This window comes from Hyla sarda, chromosome 1 (genome assembly GCF_029499605.1).
Source record: "Hyla sarda isolate aHylSar1 chromosome 1, aHylSar1.hap1, whole genome shotgun sequence".
NCBI lineage: Eukaryota > Metazoa > Chordata > Amphibia > Anura > Hylidae > Hyla > Hyla sarda.
Genome location: NC_079189.1, coordinates 511608048 through 511625672, shown reverse-complemented (window position 1 = coordinate 511625672; position 17625 = coordinate 511608048). Strand labels below are relative to the sequence as shown.

At 42.7% G+C, this 17625-nt stretch overlaps 1 protein-coding gene and 1 long non-coding RNA gene across 3 annotated transcripts in view; one reads left to right on the top strand and one right to left on the bottom strand.

Moving 5' to 3' along the window:
* ELL2 (elongation factor for RNA polymerase II 2) overlaps positions 1–9824 on the bottom strand; it is a 75096-nt gene extending 65272 nt beyond the window's left edge. The window contains exon 1 of one of the 2 annotated variants that reach the window (XM_056537659.1): positions 9554–9824. In XM_056537659.1, coding sequence (XP_056393634.1) covers positions 9554–9685 — 132 coding nt within the window. In that variant the 5' untranslated portion in view covers positions 9686–9824. Of the gene's footprint in view, positions 1–9344; positions 9427–9553 lie in introns of those variants that run through there. The other variant, XM_056537665.1, reaches the window with a different exon arrangement.
* A 154-nt stretch (positions 9825–9978) lies between these two features.
* LOC130290291 (uncharacterized) overlaps positions 9979–17625 on the top strand; it is a 61557-nt gene continuing 53910 nt past the window's right edge. Inside the window, exon 1 of the long non-coding RNA XR_008847556.1 lies at positions 9979–10047. This is a non-coding gene — a long non-coding RNA (uncharacterized LOC130290291). The remainder of the gene's footprint in view (positions 10048–17625) is intronic.

Sequence of the window (17625 nt, the reverse complement as noted above, 5' to 3'; positions counted from 1 at the left end):
CGGAGATAGGAGGAGGACGAGGAGGCGGCCGGAGATAGGAGGAGGACGAGGAGGCGGCCGGAGATAGGAGGACAGGATATGGGGTTGGGATATGACAACAATATATGGGGATTGGATATGAAGTCAAAAGCTTCCTCCACTGTTGATTTTCCTCCCCAACAAGGATGAGGAAAGAAAAACTGGGCAACGCCGGCTACTCAGCTAGTAGTAAATAAAAACAACAACATGTGGTAACGCCACGTGCGGAAATGTCCAAATTATAAAAATATATAGTTAAACCACATGGTCAATTGCGTATGTGCAAAAAAAAAATCCCAAAGGCCAAAATAGCGTATTTTTTGGTCACTTTTTATAGCATGAAAAAAAATGAATAAAAAGCGATCAAAAAGTCCGATCACTTCAGATCATGGGGCACAAAAATGAGCCCTCATATCGGCCTGTATGCGGAAAAATAAAAAAGTTATAGGAGTCAGAAGACAATTTTAAACGTATAAATTTTCCTGCATGTAGTTATGATTTTTTTCAGAAGTACGATAAAAATCAAGCCTACATAAGTAGGCTATCATTTTAACCATATGGACCTACAGAATAAAGATAAGGTGTCATTTTTACAGAAAAATGTACTACGTAGAAACAGAAGCCCCAAAAATTTACAAAATTGCATTTTCTCTCCAATTTTGTCAAACAATGAATTTATTTCTGTTTAGCAGTGGATTTTTTGGTAAAACGACTAATGTCACTGCAAAGTAGAATTGGTGGCGCAAAAAATAAATCATATGGAATTTTAAGTGCAAAATTGAAAGAGTTATGATTTTTAGAAGGTGATTAAGAAAAAATGAAAATGCAAAAAACGAAAAAAACCTGCGTCCTTAAAGGGTTAATAAATCTGGTGCTCCTACAGATTACCAGCACACAAAAAAAAAAATGTAGAAAAATGCTTCACTTACACCTACAATGATAAATGCCGGCCTAGGTCTCTGAGGCCTCTTTTCTTCATGAAAGCCTCCCTAAATAGAGGCAGGCAGCACAGATTAATCCTGTCAAGCGAGAGCCTCAGCACGTATTTCATAGGCCAGTCATGTGATCACACAGGAAAAAAAGTAATAAATCGGAAGTGATCCAAATGGCAGAACACTTACCTGCAATAAAAGTTCAAATGTTCTGCAACGAGTGCACTTTGTACAGAGAGCTGCACAACCAAGATCAATAATCATTCAAACACCAGGCCCCTCTCTAACAAAAGAGTGAGAACCAACCACAAGCCATGGGGTAAAGAGTAGGGAGGTCCAATCACCGACACTTTTCTATGTCATGTGACATGGTTTTTATTTTTTTAATGGGAAAAGGGATGTTTTTTCTAGTTTTTAATAGAGGAAGGGCTTTTATTTAAAATATATATATATATTTTATTTAAAAGGGGGTGGGGAATTCAAACTTATTAGGAAAGAGGTTAATTCACACATATATATATATATATATATATATATATATATATATATATATATATATATTTTTTTTTTTTTTTTTAATTATTATTTTCTTCACTTTTTTAATCCCCATAGGACACTATTACATGCAATCCATAGATTGCATAAACCGATCAATGATATGCTCTAACATAGCATTGATCAGTGTTATTGGAGCTCATTTACTGCTGCCTGCCATGGATGGCTGCAGCAAAGGAGCAACGATTGGATGGCATGAAGCACTGTTAGGGATCTCCGGCCATCCTCACAGCTGATCAACACACCGCTATTTCACTGCGGTGATCCCAATGAGCTAACCGGTAGTTAACTTCAGGACTTTTAGATGCCGCGTTCAACTTTGATCACGGAGGCTATAGGGTTAATGCTAGACATCACCGGCTATAACACGCGCTCAGCTGCTGGGCACGCTGCATAGTTCAGCACCTCCATGATACCTGCCAGCGGGGGTCCTGCCGGCGAGTATCTGATAAGGTATCAGGGACATTTGCACGAGTACAAGTACTCATGCAAATGTCCAGTATCGGTCCCAATACCAGTATAGGTTTCGCTACATCCCTAGTAAAGAGAAAAGTCATTCCAATACGGAATATGTGTGATTCTGTGCAGCTTTATAAAAAGAGCCTAACCCGTACTGCTCAGTCTAAGACTATGTTCACATGGCATAATTTAAAAGCAGTGTAACACACATCTCCGCATTGTTCTCTAATGGATCATAGTTCATACTGAACAGGAGGCAGATCCCACCTCCACTGAATAGGGCTAATCCGCACCAAAAACTTCAGCAATAGAAAATTAAATAAGATGCATGAATCCAAATGCATGTCTCATTTCTGCTGCGTATTTCATGGAAAGTTTTACAGCGAGTTAAAAATCGGTAATGGGAACAACCAAAAAGTAAAGATACAGGGAGATTTAGCAAAACCAGTGCTGAGGAAGAGTTAAATCAATTGTCCAGATCAGGCCCAATCAGATTGCTGCTTTCATTTTAAATAGGCCTTTTAATTAAAACTAAAAGCAGCAAGCCGATTGTCTGCTATGGGCAACTTTCCCTCTGCACAGCTGTTGATAGATTTCCACTATAGTATCTGCTCTATAAAATCTCACAAGTGCAATAGAACAGGATCTGAAAGACGGACGATTGCTACAGTAGGTTTACGGGGAGTTTGATGCCTTTTTCTTCTCCCCCTCCCAGTTTGAAACCACTTTCAGCTATTGTCTCTGAAAGAAAAAAAATATTCACCCCCTTGGTGGAACACGTTCATGTGCTGTGAATGGATAGAGGGGGTGTAGGCCATTGGCAGACTGCTCTTGGCAGCTTATCTCCTAGAAAACAAAAAGTATGGGGCAGCTGAAGTCTAACATGCCCGATCATTCTCTCACATGGCCTCATGCACATTGCAGAGTTGGCTAATAGAGTTGAATATGAATGGGCTGGCTGGCTGTTCACAAAAGTCATTGGCTCCCCAGGTGATCTATTGTGAGCACTGCAGGAAGCTACTGACACATCCACACTTTGCCTACAAGAAAATTAGCACTATATGGTGCTCATTAAACTATGGACAGAGTCCAATAGACTAAAGGCATACACAATAGATTACTGGTAGTATTGGCGAACCATTAAATGCATATGGAGGCCTCATGACTGTCACAATGGCAGATGTCAAGGATTTAAACATGCCCAATATATTTTTAGAGATAAATAGCTACCAGAGGAGTCTGGTAGCAGCTTTTCCACTCCCCTAGAAAGCAGAGCATGCACATGGATGAGAGATTGGGAGATGTTGGCTGAATAATGTATAGCCATCTTTAGTCCCACACTGCAGAATTGACCTGATCGAGGGACACCACTATGATGTCCATATGTATTGCACATTTACAACAAGGCTGAGGTCAGATGTTGCTACCATGAGTAAAGATGTTTTTACCATGGTTCTTCATCTGTACTTTCTACATAAATTTGCTGTAAAACACCTTTATTTTATCACATAGTTCTTGACCACCCAAGCACACTGCCACCCTGCCCCATGGCCACATCATGTGAACCCACCCTGTCAACAGGGGGCAAAACCCATTTACCATAAATCCCAAGCACTTCTATGGTAAAGCTCAATCTTCTGCACAGTAAATCCTGTACATGTGACCCCAGCTAAAGCCTTTTGAAGGAAAGCTTGAAAGCAAAAGACTGGACCCAGTTCAGCTTAATAGACAACCATTTCTCTGTTTTATTTTCCATAGCAGACTTTAACAACATATTCAGAAATAGCCAAAACTGAACTGTGCTGCGCACACAAAAGTAGAGACTGGAGCCACAGTGCATGTCATAAATCAATATCTAGTTTAATTACTATGATGATTCGGCTAATATTCATTATGTAGATACAAGTGGAGGCATAGCTGAGCCAACGCCTCTGTACCAGTGCAGTACTATTACCCAGCTACAGATCTCGGCAAGATTTCAGAATTTCTAAAGAAACTACAAAGACTTCCAATGAACATCTATACCTCGGGCCTAACAGCCACCAGAAGAGATGAGAAAAAGAAAATGAGGCAGATTTCTGATAAATATCCCACAACAGAAGAACTGAACCTAGAGGTTCTCCGTACTGGAGATGTTTGCGATAGACATAAATGGATGACTATGGGGAAGATTAGTTCTAAACCAGTGTTTCCCAACCGGGGTGCCTCCAGTTTTTGCAAAACTACTACAACTCCCAGCATTCCCGGACAGCCAAAGGCTGTCCGGGCATGCTGGGAGTTGTAGTTTTACAACATCTAGAGGCACCCCAATTGGGACACACTGGTCTAGACTTTGCCAGGAATTCCACTTAACACTAGTCAGCTACTCCCCTGCTGAAGTAGCTGCTAACAGAGAATGGATCACATGCAGCTGCAGACGGGGTTTCCTCACCAGGGGTTTTAAAGGGGATGTACATATATTGTATATTTGCTGCACATGTCTAAGAAATCTGTAGAATTCACAGAAAGAAAAAAATTGTGCCCGATCTGTGTGAATTTACCTGCAGTGTAGTCTGTCTATTGCACAGAATTGTACAGATTTTCTGCTGTGGATTATATTTGCGGAAAAAATAAATACGGTAGTTATATTTATAAAACATTACAAATTTAACTATTGATTTTTATTTTTTTTTTAAATACAATCTACAGAAGAAAATCTGTACAATTCTGTGCAGATTTTCTACTTTCACCACACGTGGCCTTACCATAGAGGTTCCTATACACCATCAGCCACTGTCAGCCAAACAATAGTGTGACCAACAGCTGTTGCTCCCTACTTGCATACTCATCCACACAGTGGATCATTGCCGGCAGCACATCACCCTGGGCAATTGGGCATGTGTGGTCAACACATAATGAAAGCATTGGGCTGCACAAAGGATCCTGCGATCAATCATGCGGTTCTGACTGCCTGATTCCAAGCCATGTAATAGGCTCAATAAATGAGTGTGGATCTAGGAGATCAAAGTTTATTTTGGGCAGGGGGGGGGGGGGGGGGGGGGTTGGTTGTGTCATACAGCCTAAAAGGGGTACTTTTTCTAAATCAACTGGTGCCAGAAAGTTCAACAGATTTGTAAATGACTTCTATTAAGAAAAATCTTAATCCTTCCAGTACTTATTAGCTGCTGAATACTACAGAGGAAATTCTTTTTGGAATACAGCGCTCTCTGCTGACATCATGACCACAGTGCTCTCTGCTGACATCTGTCCATTGCAGCATATGTTTGCTAGTAGGGATCGACCGATTTTTTTTTTTTTAGGGCCGATACTGATAATCTGTGGAGGTTAGGGCCGATAGCCGATAATTTGTACCGATATTCCGGTATAACTTATCGGCTATTTATCCCCCCCGCGACACCGCTGCAGATCATCGATTTAAAGCGAGCACTTTAAATCAATGATCTGCAGTTGCTTTTGCGGTGCCATAGACCACCACCACCCGCTTCTCTCCCCCTGCCTGTCCGGGGGTCCTGAGTCCTATCACCGCCGCCCTGCTCCCCCCACCGCACTGCCATGGCCCCATTGCCTCCCCCATCCCCGGTTTTATAATTACCTGTTCCCGGGGTGTACTCTACATCTGGCTCCGGTGGCGTCCTCCTGAGCTGTCACTGTGCGCACTGACGGTGACGTCACTCGTCATTGTGCACAGCGTAACGCAGGATGCAGCAGGAGCCAGAAATAGCGTGGACCTCGGGAACAGGTAATTATAAAACCGGGGATGGGGGAGGCAATGGGGCCGGGGCAGTGCGGTGGGTCGGGGGGGGGGGGGGGGGCGTTCGCGGTGCGGTGGGGGCATTATTGGCAAGGTAATTGCCGATACCAATAATGCCCAAAATCGTGATTATCGGCCAAACCGATAATCGGTCGATCCCTATTTGCTATGGGGGATTTTCTCCTACTCTGGACAGTTCTTAAAATGGACAGAGGTGGCAGCAGAGAGCTCTATGTTCCAAAAAGAAAATAATTTCCTCTGTAGTATTCAGCAGCTAATAAGTACTGGAAGGATTAAGATTTTTTTTAATAGAAGTAATTTACAAATCTGTTTAACTTTCTGGCACCAGATCATTTAAACAAAAAATAAAATAAAGTTTTCCACCAGAGTAACCCTTTAAGTTGTGCCCTTGATGCCAAGTTATGTATGGTGTCAATTACCTTGTATTACCAGACTGATGAATCTGTGATAACAGGGGACTTTGCTGCTTCTCTTACCCGACATGCCTTCCCCTGTGATAACATGCGTGGTTGAGCTCTACATCCTGCCATGCCATTGTTGAAGGTCTTAACCGCTGTCACGTGATTGAGCAGTCCGAAGATGGCGGAAACTCAGTCAACACAGGCACAGCAGGACAAAGATAGCGCCACATGTCACCGGGGGACCGACTTGTCAGGGAGGAAAAGAAGAAAACAAGCCCCGCGATCACCTGATCTGTTACAAGACTGAGCCACACAGAAAGCCGGGAAAGGTTTGAGACAGTAATTCCTAGTGAAGAATTGAGAGCCTCCAGGGGCATGAAAATACAAAAAAAAAGGGACAATGTCACGCATGCAGATTTTGTTGCAAATTTCTAGACAGATCCACAAAACAAAGCCTGCAGTGTGAGCATTGAGCCCAAGAGTGCTAGCTAAAAGGAGGTGGGCCTCAGTGAGGAGCGTACCTGGGGCCTATATGGGCAGCTTCAGAAAGTTTCTATAGAAGTGAACATAAACTAAACACTGGTTTATCCACATACAGATTCTATTCGTACTTATTTTAGTCTATGGGAGACCAATTACATTTTACATTAAGGATTACTTTTGAGTCTAATTCCAAACAGCAGCCCTGGCATCATAAGCTCAGACTTGAGAGGTCCGCAGTAGAAAATGGGTGAGAAGCCCTGACCTACATGATTGTTCATGAGGATATAACATTTATTTCATGCCCTAGATTTTATCCACAGAATTCGGCACCCCCATGCTTTATGCATTTTAGACATTCAAAGATTTGTTGGTGACTAGTTCACACTAATATATATATATATATATATATATATATACTATAAATAAAACCTGCCTCTACAAAACGGACAATATCGGATGTTATCCGTTTGTATCTGTTTAGATGTGTTCTTGTTCAGTTCCAAAGGATTGAAAAAAACGGATGACATTAAAGAATCATCCGTTTTCCATAGACTTCAATGTTAAATTTACTGCAACTTTTCTTATTCCGTTCTTTTGATGGGAGAAAAAAAAATACTGCATGCACTGTCTTTTCCTCCGTAAAAATAAAAATAAAAACGTAAATGAGCACGGGGGGAGGGGTCAAACGGATGTGAAAGGATTGTAAAGAAAAAAAAATCCCATTGACATCAATGGGATTATTTTTACAACCGTTTGTAATCCGTTTACAAGCAGCAACAACGGAACCTAAACGGGGAATAAAAAAATGATGACAGACGGCCGTGTGAACGCAGGGCCCTCACTGTCTGAGTATTTAGTGTGTAATATTCTGATGTTTGATACTTGTTTTCATGTGTACCCTCAAAACTGTGAAGTGCTGCAGAATCTATTGGTGCTTTATAATATACAGTATTGTTCTATTTTTATAATTTTCATTATTTTTTATTATTAGTAATAATAAAAACAACATCATCCAGCTGCAGACACAAGCGGTAGGAGAATCTATCCCAAGTCTGCTATATTTAGGAGTTGCTATTTAAGCACATTTCCATGTGGCAAGATCATTGAAGGTAAACATAGTGGAAGGATGTCCGGGCATGATAGGAGTTGTAGTACTGCAACAGCTTGAGATTCCCAGGTTAGTAGGTGGAGGGAGGGTTGGGGGAGGGAGACACCGGATCTAAGTCATTCCAGGAAGTGAGTAATAAAATTATTTCTTATTTACATTAAACTTTTCCCCTACTACACCTCTCATCCATGTTTCTACAATAAAACTCCAATGGTTAAAAAAATAAATAAATAAAATGAAGCCAACACTATCTGCCTATTCCGATCGGTCGTGTTCGTCGATTTGGAAAAAAAAAAAAAAAAATGCTTTGCAGGCCCAAGGCTAGAGAAGCGAAAAGTGACAGCTCAGCAGAACTCCCCCGTTTTCAGCTGGAACTCCAACTACTGAATGGATGCCAGACGAGCTGGCACCCCCCACCCCCCCTTCCCACAGCCGGGACAGCAGAACTGTATGTGCACTGGAGGCCACACTGCTATTTAAAAGCTAGCCCTAGGAAACAGCTCCAAATAAAGCAATATTACCCAAAATAAAGCCATCCAAGCCCCAGAGAGCCCCCAGCCATGTTCACACTTGCCACATATACGCGTCTACATGGTGGAAACCTCTCTCGATTACAGTATTTTAGTTACTTCAAGCAGACGGAATTTGGAAATTATTATTTTAAAATGTTTTAATATTTTAAAAACGTAACAAGAAGGATCTCAGGACTTACTTTAAGGAATGGATACATTTACTTTTATAGGAGTTCCCAAATGAAAAGAAGACGGTTGCCAGTGAATGCCATAGGAGGTGGTCAAATCATTAAAAAACCCTTTAGCTAGCTGCCCCCCTACAATCCTAGACAGGGACTGGGAGGGGGGGATGGTAGGAACAGGACTGACAACACAGCAGTAGGAGAAGCCACCTTCCAGCTTTATAGAAGCTTACTCAGCTCTTCTATCCAGGTCTCAGGCAATGCTTCGGAGTATAACACCCATGATGCTACACTACAGCCCTACTCAGCAACTTCAGATAAAAGACCCCCCCCCCCCCCCGCCATAACTGCTGCACGTAGAAATGGGCAACGCTGTTACTGCGCCAATGTTAACGAAACATAAGTCTTTAATACATTTGCCTGCCAAGACTAATCGTTGACTATAGAAGGCAGAACATATGGAAGTTTCCAGAGCAGAGTCCCCAAGTGGTGGCTCTCCAGCTGTTGCTAAACTACAACTGCCATCATGCCCTGACAGCCTTCGGCTGTCAGGGCATGATGGCAGTTGTAGTTTAGCAACAGCTGGAGAGCCACCACTTGGGGGTGATTCATTGAATTACAGGAATGGGGAGTTCCATAGAGTAAGAAAGTGAGTCATACAAAATGAAGTACTACAAAACCCAGCAGGACAGACATTTGAGGTGGAGGGAGGTAAAGCAGTTGGAGGACATTGCAGCTGGAGGGGCCACCACTTAGGAGGGTCACTGCCTTTCAGGAATGGGAAGTTCCATGGAGTAAGAAAGTGTGTCATAAAATGAAGTACTACAACTCCCAGCAGTGTCATGACAGACAAATGAGGTGAAACAAGTACGAACTCCCCAATGATAAGTGTATGGCTACCGGCCAGGGCTGCCCTGTATACCTGGGAGACAAGGGACCAGCTGGTTCACATAGCAGGCAGTCACGTCCACACAGCACCTGTCCCGACTGCGGTTTTTTTTTGTCACCTGCGTCTTTCCTCACGTCACCACCGACAGCTCCCGACACCACCTTCTCCTCACAAACCAGCGCCGTTTTAGGGGGATCAGTACCCACCATAGCCCCCCCAAACACTTTTAACACCTCACTTACCTTAGTGTTCTGGTAGTTCTCCAGGGCTCTGAAGGCGGTCTCAGTGAGTTTAACGTGAAGCACGGTGATCTGGTCCTGGGTCCCCCTCTCGCAGGACAGCCCGTACCTCCCCTCCTCACTAAGAGCCGCCATCTTCCTCGCTCACTCCCTCTTTCCCCTCCCGACTGGGAGCCGAGCAGAGGGTTTTGTATCTCGCAGCCTAACTTGCTCGTTTCGCCTACGACACCGAAACATGCGACGCTGATTGGCTCAACGGCTTAGCCACGCCCCGCACGTATAGGCTCTGCGGTGCACATCTCTCAAACGCTTTATAGCAAGGGGAATTTTTTTTTTTTTTTTTTTTTTTTTTTTCTGTCTCTCATTCGAGACGTCATTACGTTGGAGCAGGGGTGGGCGGGGCTATCTGTGACGTACGAGGGGATTGAAGTGAGTAGATTTTGACATAGCTGGTGACGTTTACTCCCTGCTGAGCTCTGGGCTCCGGCGTGTCTACTGTGAGTGCGCAGCTATGTAAATAACCATTGTATGGAGCGTGTGCCCGGCCACATCCAGCTTTATCTGCCTAGCTCTCTTATATCATTACGACTATTTTTTTTATTTACTAATTTTTTTTACATTTGTTCAACCGGTAAGGCTATGTTCACACTGCGTTTTTGTTACCGTTTTAAAGTACACGTTCAATCCTAAATGTTAAAAAACAATTAAAAAAATCATATTTGGTATTGCCATGTGCAAAATTAGTCATCATATGAAAAATTACATATATATATATATATATATATATATATATATATATATATGTTTTTTTCCTACCTTATCCTTGTGGTGGAGGAAATGCAACATAGGAGGAAGTACTTGTCCTCATATCCCGTCCTCAAATCCCGACCTCATATCCCGTACTCATATCTCGACCTTATATCCCGTCCTCATATCCCAATCTCATATCCCAACCTCATATCCCGTCCTATCTCAATCTTATATCCCGTCCTCATATCCAGAACTCATATCCCAACCTCCTATCTCGACCTCATATCCTGTCCTCATATCCTGACCTCATAGCTCATCCTCATATCCCAACCTTATATCCCGTCCTCATATCCCAATCTTATATCCCGACCTCATATCCCGTCCTATCTCGATCTTATATCCCGTCCTCACATCCCAATCTCATATCTCGACCTCATATCTCGATCTTATATCCCGTCCTCATATCCCGTCCTCACATCCTGTCCTCATCTCCCGACCTCATATCTCATCCACATATCCCAACCTTATATCCTATCCTTATATCTCGCCCTCATATCTCATCCTCATATCCCATCCTCAGGTGGTGCTGAGCTGTGATGAAGAGATTGTAGGGGGAAAATAGAAGGAGGCGTGGTTTTGTGGAAGTGGGCATAACATGCAAGCCGGACCAATGCACAAAAAGGGTAGAAAATAAAAAAGGGGTGTGGCTTAAATGGTGGGTGGGGCTTTGATAGATGGGTTGTGGTATGCGGGAGGGGTGTGGTCGGACTGACGCACTCACCAGGAGATGCAGAGCAGAGCTTGGAGTAAGGTACTGGAAGTCCTATATACTTGCATGGGACTTAGAGAAAAACTGTCAGCTTGCTCCCCCCCCCCCCCCCCGCACTAACAAGCGGTACTGGTAGTGCGGGGGACGCTGATCAGTTTGATGCCTACCGTGCCCAGATCTGCTCCGCCATTCGGCTGAAATCTTTGTTCTTCTGTATATGCTAATTAGGTGCTAATTGGCACAGGCCGGGGTTACTGGCACTCTGACGGTGGGGCGGATCTGGGCATGGCCGGCATCAAACTGATTAGCGCCCCCCTGGTGTGGGGAGGAGCAAGCTGACAGTTTTCCTTTAAGACAAAAAACCCATCCTTCACGTAAGGGGGTAGGTTAGGGTTAATTTAACTATCATATATGTTTATTTGACATAAAAGTAACATGTTTACCAAGTTTCATGAAAATATTTTTACCCGTTTAGAAGTGTTGCTGGAACATACACACACACATTGAGTTTTATATATAATAGCTGAGTACCCGGTGTTGCCCGTTTTTTCCTTCCTAATCCTTGTTGGAGAGGAAAATCAACAAAGAAGGAAGCTTTTGATTTCCTATACCGTCCTCATATATTGCTGTCATATCCCGTCCCCATATCCGATCCCCATATACCATCCTCATATCTCAATCTCATATCCCGTCCTCATGTCCCGACCTCATGTCCCGACCTCATGTCCCGACCTCATGTCCCGACCTCATGTCCCGACCTCATGTCCCGTCCTCATATCCTGACCTCATGTCCCGTCTCCATATCCCAACCTCATATCCCTTCCTCATATCTCAACCTCATATCCCGTCCTCCTATGTAGACCTCATATCCCATCCTCATATCCCGACCTCATGTCCCGTCCTCATGTCCCGTCCTCATATCCCAACATCATGTCCCGTCCTCATATCCCAACCTCATGTCCCGTCCTCATATCCCGACCTCATATTCCGTCCTCATAGCCCATCCTCATATGCTGTCCTCATAGCCCGTCCTTATGTCCCATCCTCATATCCTGTCTTCAGGTGGGACTGATTTGTGATGAAGATATTGTAAGCTGAAAATAGAAGGGGACGTGGCTTTGTTGGTCTGGGCGTGATTTGCAAGCCAGACCGATTATTTGACAAATAAGTAATATGTGTACCAGGTATTATTGAAATATCTCCAGCCGTACGGAAGTTATGTGGGAACCTACATTTCCCATAGATTTGTATTGGACTTTAACCAAAAACCCTGACATCACAAATGGGGGTAGTTAAGGGTTAAATCAACTATCCTATATTTTAAATGGACATATAAGTAACATGTGACCAAATATTATCAAAATATCTCCAGCCGTTTGGAAGTTATGCAGTAACATACAGTGGGGATCAAAAGTTTGGGCACCCCAGGTAAAAATGTGTATTAATGTGCATAAAGAAGCCAAAGAAAGATGGAAAAAATCTCCAAAAGGCATCAAATTACAGATTAGACATTTTTATAATATGTCAACAATTTTATTTCCATCATTTACACTTTCAAAATAACAGAAAACAAAATCTTGTAATATCTTGTACTGCCCCCTTTGGCAAGTCAGCTTGTACAAGCTTTTTGTAGCCAGCCAAGAGTTGAGGTATCTTTGCCACTTCTTCCTTACAAAAGTCTTCCAGTTCTTTGAGATTTCTGTCTGTCACACACTGCTCTTTTAAGGTCTATCCATAGATTTTCAATTATGTTGAGGTCAGGAGATTGTGAAGGCCATGGAAAAACCTTCAGTTTACGCCTCTTGATGTAATCCCCCATGGATTTCGAGGTGTGTTTAGGATCATTATCCATTTGTAGAAGCCATCCTCTCTTTAACTTCAGCTTTTTCACAGATGGCATCAAGTTAGCATCCAAAATTTGCTCAAATTTTATTGAATCAATTTTTCCTTCTACTCGTGAGATGTTCCCTGTGCCACTGGCTGCAATAGAACTCCAAAGCATGATTGATCCACCCCCATGCTTAACAGTTGGACAGAGGTTCTTTTCATTAAATTCTGTTATCCTTCTTCTCCAAACGTACCTTTGCTCATTCCGGCCAAAAGGTTTAACCTTATCGGTCCACAGAACTTGTTTCCAAAATGCATCAGGCTTGTCTATATGTTCATTTGCAAAGTTCAAACACTGATTTTTGTGGTGAGGACGTAGAAGAGGTTTTCTTCTGATGACTCTTCCATGAAGACCATATTTGTACAAGCATCTCTTTATATTGGAATAGTGTACCACAACTCCAGTGTCTGCCAGATCTTTCTGGAGGCATTGTGCAGTCAAACGTGGGTTTTGAATTGTTTTTCTCACAATCCTGCGAGCTGTTCTGTCTGATATTTTTCTTGGTCTTCCAGATCTTGCTTTAACTTCCACTGTTCCTGATGACTGCCATTTCTTAATTACATTCTGAACAGAGGATATTGACATCTGAAAATGTTTTGCTATCTTCTTATAGCCTTCTCCAGCTTTGTGAGCATCAACTATTTTCAGTTTCAGATTTCTAGACAACTGCTTAGAAGAACCCATGGTGCTGATTGTTGGGGAAAGGTCAGATGAGTCTGGACATTTAAAACCTTTGAGATTGACATCACCTGGTCTTCCCAGATGATGATTAAGAACAATTCATGACACTGGCAGGTCTCAGCTTTGCAAAGAGGGCAGTGCATGCTATAAATTCTGCAGGGTGCCCAAACTTTTGCAGATGCCATTTTTTTAGTTTTCTGTTATTTTGAAAGTGATGGAAATAAAATCTAACTTTTGTTGACATATTATAAGAATGTCTAATCTGTAATTTGATGCATTTTGGAGATTTTTCCATCTTTCCTTGGCTTCTTTATGCACATTAATACAAATTTTTACATGGGGTGCCCAAACTTTTGATCCCCACTGTATGGGTCTGTTGAAGGAAAAAATAAAGGGGTACTCCACTGAAAATATATATATTTTTTAAATCAACTGGTGCCAGAAAGTTAAACAGATTTGTAAATTACTTCTATTAAAAAAAATCTTAATCCTTCCAGTACTTATCAGATGCTATATGATCCACATGAAGTTCTTTGCGTTTAAAATTTCCTTTCTGCCTGACCGTAGTGCTCTCTGCTGACACCTCTGTTCATGTCAGCAACTGTAGGAGTAGGAGCAAATCCCCAAAAGAAAACCTCTCCTACTCTGGAAAGTTCTTGACATGGACAGAGGTGTCAGCAGAGAGCAGTGGTCAGACAGAAAGGTAATTCAAAAATAAAAGTTATGCCCCCCTTGTTGCAGTATTGCTAAATCACTTCTGTACGAAATAGAGGCAGGCTTGCCGAGGAGCAGGCTTGCCGAGCTTTCCTGCCTCCTTTCTATGCTACGCAATGCCCCCCCCCCCCCCAATATAAGTATTCATTTTTCATGACTCTCCAGTCCTAGTGATGTCAGAGTCTGCAGCCACAAGGGCACTTTTCTATAGTATGATATGTAACTATATAGAAAACAATTTCAATGTTTGCAGATTACTCTAAACTTGGTAAGATGATCACAACAGAGGAGGATAACATAATATTACAGAGGGATTTGGGGAAGCTGGAGGCTTGGGCACAGACAGCACATCAAATTTATAGTGGATAAATGTAAGGTCATGCACTTGGGCTGTAAAAACAATGTGTACGATTATGCGCTTAATAGTAAGACATTAGGTAAAACTACTACTGAAAAGGACTTGGAGGTACTGTTGTATAGTAAACTTAATTTTATCATAAGACAGGAGGCTCGCATTTTTGCATATTCTCTCTTTTACTGCTCAATATGTTAACAAATAGCAAGATCATTGATAATAAAGATGTTGAGAAGAAACGGTGTACATATGCAAATGAGAACGATAGGTAACCAATCAACTGCAGGTACAGGTGATATAAGGACTAAACAGACCAAACACTTCCTCTTTATTGCTTCTTTCTCATGAGATAAGTATTACTATGATATATATATATATATATATATATATATGTACAATTTCTGTATATATATACATAAATATTCCTTTTTTCCCTTTATTGTTAAACTAAAATTCCTTTGCTGGCTATTAGTTCCTTCTCCTGTATTCATTTTTCACCTCTCCGTTCATTTCGTCATATATGAACACATAATTTTAATTCCTATTACTCCTACTCTCCTTATTTACACATACATACTTTGAATTTCCTCCCTTTATCCACTCGGCGCCTGCAGCGCTCCTCCGGAGCTACGTAACTCCTCTTGCGGTCCACCATCTTCTCTCGGCCGAGATATCGAGAGAGTTGCGCTTCCACTGGTCCTCAGTTGCCAGCGTGGGATTATACAAATCTCCTCACAGCTTTGGCGGCGTCCTGTTAGCGGTGGCATTCTACTCATAGCTCTGCCTATCCAGTAAACGTATTTACAAGATATACATATAAATTTGTTAATTTCAAATTATATTACAGCCTGACCTTTTTAGGTCACTTATATATATAATTTACTTCTTTTGCATTCATATTCTTTCATCTTTTTTTTATTGGACCCTCTGCCAATCATTTTTTAATATGGCTAATGAGGAGGCTGGAAAAACTACTATACCCCAAGGATTTGATTATATGAATGAGAATGCTATACAAGCCATGGTAGACAAGTCAGTGGCAAAATCAGTACAATCCGCTGTGCGCTCTGCCATGTCATCTATTCCTTACGTGGTCGCCAGGTCTGTAGCCATGGCTATATCTCAACCAGGACCTCCACATTCTCCCAAAGCAGCTCCTTCCATGCCGTCAGACCAGTTCTTGTCGGCAGATGACTCCACCTCTAAATTGGTGGGAGGTTGGAAACACCTAGGGAAAGCCTCCCATAAATGGCAATTTTTATCTACCGATCCTGCAAAAGCCCAAAAGAAATCCAAACGGGCCAAGGATCTGATCATTTTGTTCTCAGGGCAGGTAAGTTGCTGCAAAAGTGTGCATGTGTACAGGATGGATTAGATGTCAGTCAAAAGGGCATTTGACCATCAGATTTTTAAAATGTAGTGGCCTCCTTAAAGCATTCCTGTCAGATCTCACAAAAGAAAAAAATAATAAATTTTGTACATCTGATTTTTATGCCTCTATCACCTATATTTATTATTAAAAAAATGCCGTATTTATCGGCTTATAGCATGCACCAACATTTTAAGTAAATTTGAGTAAAAAAAAGAAATTTAAAATAAATGACTTTTTTCACCTATGTAGCCGTATCAGGGTTTATTTTTTGTGCCATAAGCTGTAGTTTTTAAAGGTAGCATATTTGTGTAGTTCTGGCTTTTTGATCACTTTTTGTTTCATTTTTCTGGGATGTGATGTGACCAAAAATCAGCAATTTTGGCATTTGGAATTTTTTTTGCGTTTACGCCATTCACTGTGCATGATCAGGAATGGGATAATTTAAAGGGGTACTCCGGTGCTTAGACATCTTATCCCCTATCCTTTGGACAGGGGATAAGATGCCTGATCGCGGGGGTCCGCCCGGCCTTGCAGCTGTCACACCCCCTCCCATAGGATTGACAGTAAACTGACCTGGAGCGAACACGCTCCGGGGACTGATTTTAAATGGGGTGCGATGTGCAAGATCACGGGGGTCCCCAGCGGCGGGACCCCCGCGATCAGGCATCTTATCCCCTATCCTTTGGATAGGGGATAAGATGTCTAAGCGCTGGGGTAACCCTTTAATTGTTCGGACAATTACACACGTGGCGATAACATATACAGTATTTTTTTAAGGGTTTTATTAAAAATATATATATTTTTATTTGGGGGGAGGGGGTTTATATATATTTTTACACATTTTTTGGGCCCTCCTAGGGACTCCTAAACAGCTATTTGCCTCCCCACAAGGGCCCTGTGTAAGGAGGTATACAATTTTTTATACAATTTTCATATACCGTATTTATCGGCGTATAACATGCATTTTTTAGGCTAAAATTTTTAGCCTAAAGTCTATCTCCGTGTTATACGCCGATAAGCCGCTGCAGTTCAATGCTGGCCCTTTAAATCAATGAACTGCAGCGGCTTTTGCAGGTCCAGAGACCTGCCGTCGCTGCCCGATTCTCTGCCCCTGCCTATCCTGGGGTCCAGAGACTGCCGGCGCCGCTGCCCCATTGCCTCCCCCATCCCCAGTTTTTCTGATCCCGCAGAGGCCCCCAGGAAAGGCAGGGGGAGAGAGGCCGTTGCTGCCCGCTTCTCTCCCCCTGCCTTTCCTGGGGTCTAGAGCCCTGCTGTCGCCGCTTCTCTCCCCCTGGCTATCGGCGCCGCTGCCCCATTGCCTCCCCCATCCCCGGTTTTATAATTACCTGTTGCCGGGGTCCGTGCTGCTTCTGGCTCCGGTGTCACGTCTCCTGCGTCGTTGCTATGCGCTGAGCTGCGCAATGACGAGTGACGTCGCATTGAAGACGTCACTCGTCACTGCGCCTCGCAGTGCATAGCAACGACGCAGGAGACGCGACACCGGAGCCAGAAGCAGCGCGGACCCGACCCCGGCAACAGGTAATTA